At 38.1% G+C, this 6284-nt stretch overlaps 1 protein-coding gene across 3 annotated transcripts in view; it reads right to left on the reverse strand.

Annotated features, from left to right (window-relative positions):
- Positions 1-5719, reverse strand: part of bcas3 (BCAS3 microtubule associated cell migration factor) — a 260836-nt gene extending 255117 nt beyond the window's left edge. The window contains exons 1-6 of one of the 3 annotated variants that reach the window (XM_065281017.2): positions 5613-5680; positions 5446-5497; positions 4872-4960; positions 4593-4647; positions 3991-4066; positions 2549-2655 (exon numbers count right to left, since the gene is read on the reverse strand). In XM_065281017.2, the coding sequence (XP_065137089.1) occupies positions 2549-2655; positions 3991-4066; positions 4593-4647; positions 4872-4942 (309 nt within the window). In that variant the 5' untranslated portion in view covers positions 4943-4960; positions 5446-5497; positions 5613-5680. Of the gene's footprint in view, positions 1-2548; positions 2656-3990; positions 4067-4592; positions 4648-4871; positions 4961-5445; positions 5498-5612 lie in introns of all 3 variants that reach the window. The other 2 variants (XM_065281016.2, XM_065281018.2) reach the window with 2 other exon arrangements.
- Between the last annotated feature and the right edge of the window lie 565 nt (positions 5720-6284).

Consider the following 6284-nt stretch of genomic DNA (forward strand, 5'->3'; position numbering starts at 1 on the left):
TTTTGCCTAGCTTCTCGGTGAACTACGGGTCTGTGTAATAAATGCCGCTCCATCTGAAAGCAGCTGATGGCGATTTAATACTAATCACCGAACCGGTTTTACCGATGACACGCGCATTCGATTTTTTGCACATCCCTATTAAAAGTTCAGTCGCTTTAAAGATTTACAGTGGTCCATGACTCACTGAAGTCATACCTGTATATAGCAATACAAACCACACCCCAACCTAAAACAACTTCCACCCCCCTGGGATGAATGGCAATATATGATAAATATTTTCGACAAAGTGGAATAAAAGTTTCAAACTGTCATCTCATGGATTTGATATGGGAAATTAACCAGTGTGTCCTAGGCCTTAGCCTAAAAAAATGTCACACTCTTAAAGGAGTAGTCCACTCTATAGATGGGGCCCATTGACTTACCACAGTATTTTTTTTCCTACTATAAAAAGTCAATGGACCCCATCTTTAAAGTGGACTACTCCTTTAAATGTATAATAGGTGGAGCCAACTATGTTTTTTTTTTTGAGTGATTTATGATTCTCCAAACAAACAAAAATCCAAACCAAACAATGTTTTAGAAGCATCACAAAGCTGAAAGTTTGCACCCATCACCTTTAAGCATGGCAAACCAAAGCAAACATGACCCATCCTTTAAGTAAACCCACCGGGCTGCCTTATTAATAACAGCAGAGCAGTTACACCTCCAGTGCCCTGCCTGTCATCCCTTCACTACAACACCACTTCAATTAGCCCCATCTAATCTGCCTGCTATCTGCTGCCAGCCAGCAACACCTCAGTAAAAGATCCAGCTCTGCCGAGATGTTAATGCAGAGGAGAAGAGACACGGTCTTCCTCCTACCTTCAGCGCCATTACAGAGGGTGTCGGATTTGCAACTGTCACAAACACTTTGCAGGCAACTCATGGCCAGACACTGCGGCGCTTTCAACACGTTGAAAAAACTGTGAGATTTATTTCTCAACAAACCTCATGTCTGTAATGATGCTCAACAGCATCCGATTTCATGATGTCATAAAAATGTTATGCAACTCTTTCCCCGGGTGATCACTGTCAGCACGTTGAAAATATATTTTTCAAAATTATGCAAAATAAGCAATCTTTGACATTGGGATTAGAGTCAGACATAATAAAACATTTTATAGACAACTTGATCTATTTTAGTACATGATTGAAAAACCAAGTCTACTTCAAAAGGTAAGAAAAAAAGTATGGGTTTTTTGTATTATCTTACTTTAAAAAAAATTTGAACGGGTCTACATTTTCTCACCTAACACAGCACTGAAGTCTCCATTGTAAACAAGGCCTTTGCCTTTGTCTATGGTGACACCAAGTGGTGAAAGGGAATAAAAGCATTACTTAGCAGTAAAACAATAAATCAAGTCAGCATCAGCAAGAGCACAATGGTAATTTAGCCCATTAGTACAGATGCTAGCCTAACACAGAGGTGATTAATCTTGGAAATCAATCATCTGGCTGAGTTTAGATCCATTAAATGTTTTGGGTTCATTGTAAAAACACAGTCAGGTGCGTTAAAACTTAAATTGTGCTCTTGTATCTCAACTCTCTTCTAGCTCAACTATGGGACAGTTTTAGCTTAGTGGTTAGGGAGTCGGGCTTGTAACCCGAGAGTTGCCGGTTCGAGTCTCACGGCTGGCGGGTTGTGGTACCCTTGAGCAAGACACTATACCCTAATTGCTCCCCAAGTGTTGGGATAGCTGCCCAATGCTCCATGTGACTGTCTTCATGACTTGCAGTGCGTGCATTCACTACTCACTGGGATAGGTTGAATGCAGAGGTCACATTTCGACAAGCTTGTCACTTTTCACTTTAACTGGTAAGTAGTGTTGCTAGCCACACATAGGTCAGGGAGTTGATTACTCGGGAGTGCACATCCTCATAAAACGTATAGCTTGATTATGCTTTGTATAAGTATCTGCCAAATGCATAAAATGTAAGTAGATGAAGAACAGGACTGGAGCTAAAGTCTGCCGCAAAATAACCATGGATTTGACAACCATGGTTTTCAAAAAACATAGTAAACAATGGTTAGTGTAGTAAAACCATGGTTTTGCTAATAGTTTTTTTGCTAATAATTTTCGTAAGGAAATATACAACAGGGTTTCCCCGCAGAAAATTTGTTAGTTAAGGTGGTAGGGTTGTGCAGGTGGGCGGGCGGGGGGCGTGGCAATCAAAGGGGCGGGGCGTATGCATCATAATCATTTTTCTTTTATTAAAACACTCAAATAAAACTCAATTTTGAAGAAACTATTACAGAAGATGAACACATACTAGATTATTAATGAATTAAATGTTTTATCAACAGGCTAGTTATCCTTCAGACAGTGATGGACCATGTCTTTCTCTCATTTCGGCCATGTGGCGTTTGGTGGAATTTTTTTTTTGGACGACCTAGTTAAGGTGGTAGGGTCCCAGCTTAGGTGGGCCACCCGAACTGAAAAGTGCTGCGGGAAACCCTGTACAATATATAAGAGGGACAAACATAGTCAGATGAAGACACTGAACTTACAGATATGCTCCAGATCTGCATTCCATCGGTGTAGCCAATCATCAGACAGAGGGGTGGATCAGTGCTGCCGCCATGCATCTCCTGAAACTCAGGTAAACGAGCCACATCTGAAGACATGACAAGAGAGGACACAAAACTCAGTTAACTGATAAGTCATTTAATTCATAACCAAAGACAATCACAAAACATTTCTCAGGAGCCTTAAAAAGCAACTATTATCCGATTCACTATTTTACATTTCCTTTGGTGTGTATTACTACATGTTAACGATATGCAAAAGGTACAAATTCCAAAATAAACGATGATGCTAGTTATCGTTTCCAATGTAAATCTCTTTTCTTGGACTACAAACACACAGCTAATAACTCCTGTTAGAATTGCATTGTGAGTTAGTCTTCAAAACATGGTAAGGAGCGTCACATTTCCGGTTGACGTCAGAGGCATTCAGGCCAATCACAACGTACTGGTAAGCTGGCCAACCGAGGACACAGGGTTTTTCAGATCGATGAGCTTTGTAACAAATTAGAGTGTTTGAGGAAGGTAGGGATATCTGGAGCAGCAAAATGTACAGTATGTGGAAAACAATGTGTTTTTCGAACCATAAACCACACACAAACACATTGTGATATACCAAAGACACAAAATAACGTTGTTTTTAGCTACAAAATAGGTGCTTTTAACTTTTTTCCCACTGCAAAAAGAATGAATGTCCCTTAATCAGCACTGGTTCATGTAAAAATTTATGCATTTAATAAACACTTTAGGTCACTCAAAACTAAATTTCATGGCAGAATAAGAAATACTTCCCAGAAAAATCATACAGATAGGATCTTGACAAAGTGTGTTTGAATTGGATGTGTGCGAGACACTTTGCTGGAGCTGCAAACTACCGACATCCGATCAGAGAATATAACCACATTTAGGATTTGTGTTACATCTCATTCAATTGCCTGTTTCTGCTTGTACCACAGGGCTTTATTGATCTGGCTATTCTTGAATGTGTGTTTTTGTCTTTTCTACTAATGTCTGATAAATGAGAGAGCTTTGTTTACAGCCACAAGGAGCAACTCCCTCGCTTCTCCTTTTCTTACCGTTAATAAGCAATAACTTCAGTTCCACATAAGTCACTTTAATGTTCAAAAGCAGATCGGTAAGCCAGCCTAATCAGTGATTTATTTTATAATAACGGGTTGTTAGTATGGGCATTACTGCCTCGTCTATGAAGCATGTATTGTACATGTAAAATTCATAGATTTATCACTGCCTGAAAACACATTTTCAAACTTGTTTTATAAAACTGCTAGTTTGAATCAAAATGGGGGAATGTATCATAAAGTAGAGCCCCCAGACACAACATGCTGCTTTACAGCCCACAACACGCAGCATTCATCACAACAAAACAGAATGATTCTTATAACAATATCCACATTAAACAAACTTACCATTGATGTCTGCTTTTTCAAATCGAACCCACACTATCTTTTCTTTCTCATCATTTGGAGGCGTCCCAGTGTATGCCTGTAATTTCAGTATTACACACAGATAAGCATTTACACTTAATACTGTAAAAAAAAAATTTTATTACTCTAAATGTCAAGCAGCAATTATAACATAAAAAGCAGTCTAATGGTGCTAACATTTTGCTCATATCATTAAATGAATCCAAATATAGGCTGAATAACAGGAAAGGCTATTGGTCAACTTCACATCAAAAAATAAAAAATAAACAAGAAAAGAAACCAAATTGTGATATAATTTGTCAGATATAATATTAGCATTGACAAGACACAAAGGGGCAGTTTCCCGGACAGGTATTAGACTAGTCCTAGACTAAAATAAATGTTAGAGCTGTCCAAACTGACAACAACTTGCACTAACATATATTAAAATACAACAGTGCCCTTTGTTTTGGCTCAAAATTCACACAAGTAATGTTTTTAGTAAGGCATGTTTGTTAAAACTAGTTATATTTCCTAAATAAACCAAGGCCTAGTCCTGGTTTAAGCTAATCCCTGTCCAGGAAACCACCCAAAAAAGCATTTACCTGAGGGACCACATCCTGCAAAAATGTCACTACACTTTCCATGTAAGACTGCTCTCTGCAAAACAACAAAATTGGTTCTTATGTAAAAAGAAAACAACCATACAAGATCACACAAACACACAGCAACTGGAACAAACATTTGCTTACACACTTACATGTTATTTTGTCAATTTTTCTTAATTAATACCAATGTATGTTTATTTAGGATTCGCTTTTCTAATGAAAACTCTCAAATGTAATTAACTTGTAATAAAAAGAAACAAGTGATTTTGCTCTTACGTTGCTGCCTGTGCTCGAACCACAACCCCACCAGCACAGCGGCTCGGTCTGCGCGGGGAGTCAGATGCCATCGCCAAACACTCAGTATCCTGGTGTGTTAGACAGATGTAAACATATTAATTATTTTGGAGCATTTTGACCTCATTAACCCAAATTGAATGTCTGACAAAATGCAGACAAAGCCAACTAAACTACACATCTCAGGTTAATGTATATAACTGCCTACACCTATGAAGGCAAAGATGTGCCTGCCTCAGTTCAGTTTACAGCATAGGCACATTCTTCCTTATTATTTGCCCTGTAAAAAACTATAACATAGAAAACATAAATTAAACAAAGAAGAAAAAAACACCATTAAAATATTTAGGCTACCAACTCCAGCAATATGTGCTTGTAAACTGAACCACTGCAGGCAAATACTTTTACTACCACCCAAACATTTGGACTAGTTAGTGAGTTTGTTATATTATAACATAAATTTACCATAATTTTGGAGGATTTATTATCAAATGAAAGGTCTTAAAGGCAGCTTGCCGGTTTCAGTCAGCAATAAACATTTCAACATAACAACTACCTGCACAGTCTCCCTGTTAGCTTAGCCAGTACCGCTATCTGCCACCATAACGCTTCACAAACAAAAACAAAGCAATGACAATAACTTACATGACTTTATACAAATTATTTATGTAACGTGTGAGAAATATACAGTTGAATTTTTAATAAGACGACAATTATACAAACCCAAGGCTTTATGTTTTCAATTCGGATCAACGAAGGTTCTTACAAAACGCCACGGTACACAGTGCTGCGGAAACAACAGATGCTTCCACCAATCAGAGGAGAGCATTGAGAGCAACGAACCAATAGAAATGCGACAAAGGCGGGCGCTGGGGGAAATGTATGACAAATCATAGTTGACGAAAGCTTTTTGGGTTTAAACTATCACCGAAATTAAATTGACGGGTCCTTAAAATAAAACTCCACGTTATGGTGGTTGTTTGGGTGTCGCTCGTATGAGCGCATTCATCTTAGGAAAACTGTATCGTTTGAAACAACAGCCTGGAAAACATGCCAGTCATGTCATGCTGATGTGTTTATTTACATCGAAGTATCGCGTGATCGCCAGCCGAGCTAGTTCGTTTAATCTCGTGTTTTTTCGGAAATAGCCTACCGATTTGAGTTACAGACAAAAGAGGACAGATGTTAATATAAGTATGCGACATTTTTTAGGTGCAAATTTCATACTTCTAAAATATCAAATTTAACAGAGTAATCAAATGTGAATTTAGCCATTATAAGCAGAATTGCTTAACATTATATGCAAGCATTATCAACAAAATATAAAAACATGATCTGAATGTCGGACTTGGAAAATGCCATCAACTACACAGTAAAGAAAACAACAGTGAAATG

The sequence above is a fragment of the Paramisgurnus dabryanus genome, chromosome 8 (assembly GCF_030506205.2).
Source record: "Paramisgurnus dabryanus chromosome 8, PD_genome_1.1, whole genome shotgun sequence".
NCBI lineage: Eukaryota > Metazoa > Chordata > Actinopteri > Cypriniformes > Cobitidae > Paramisgurnus > Paramisgurnus dabryanus.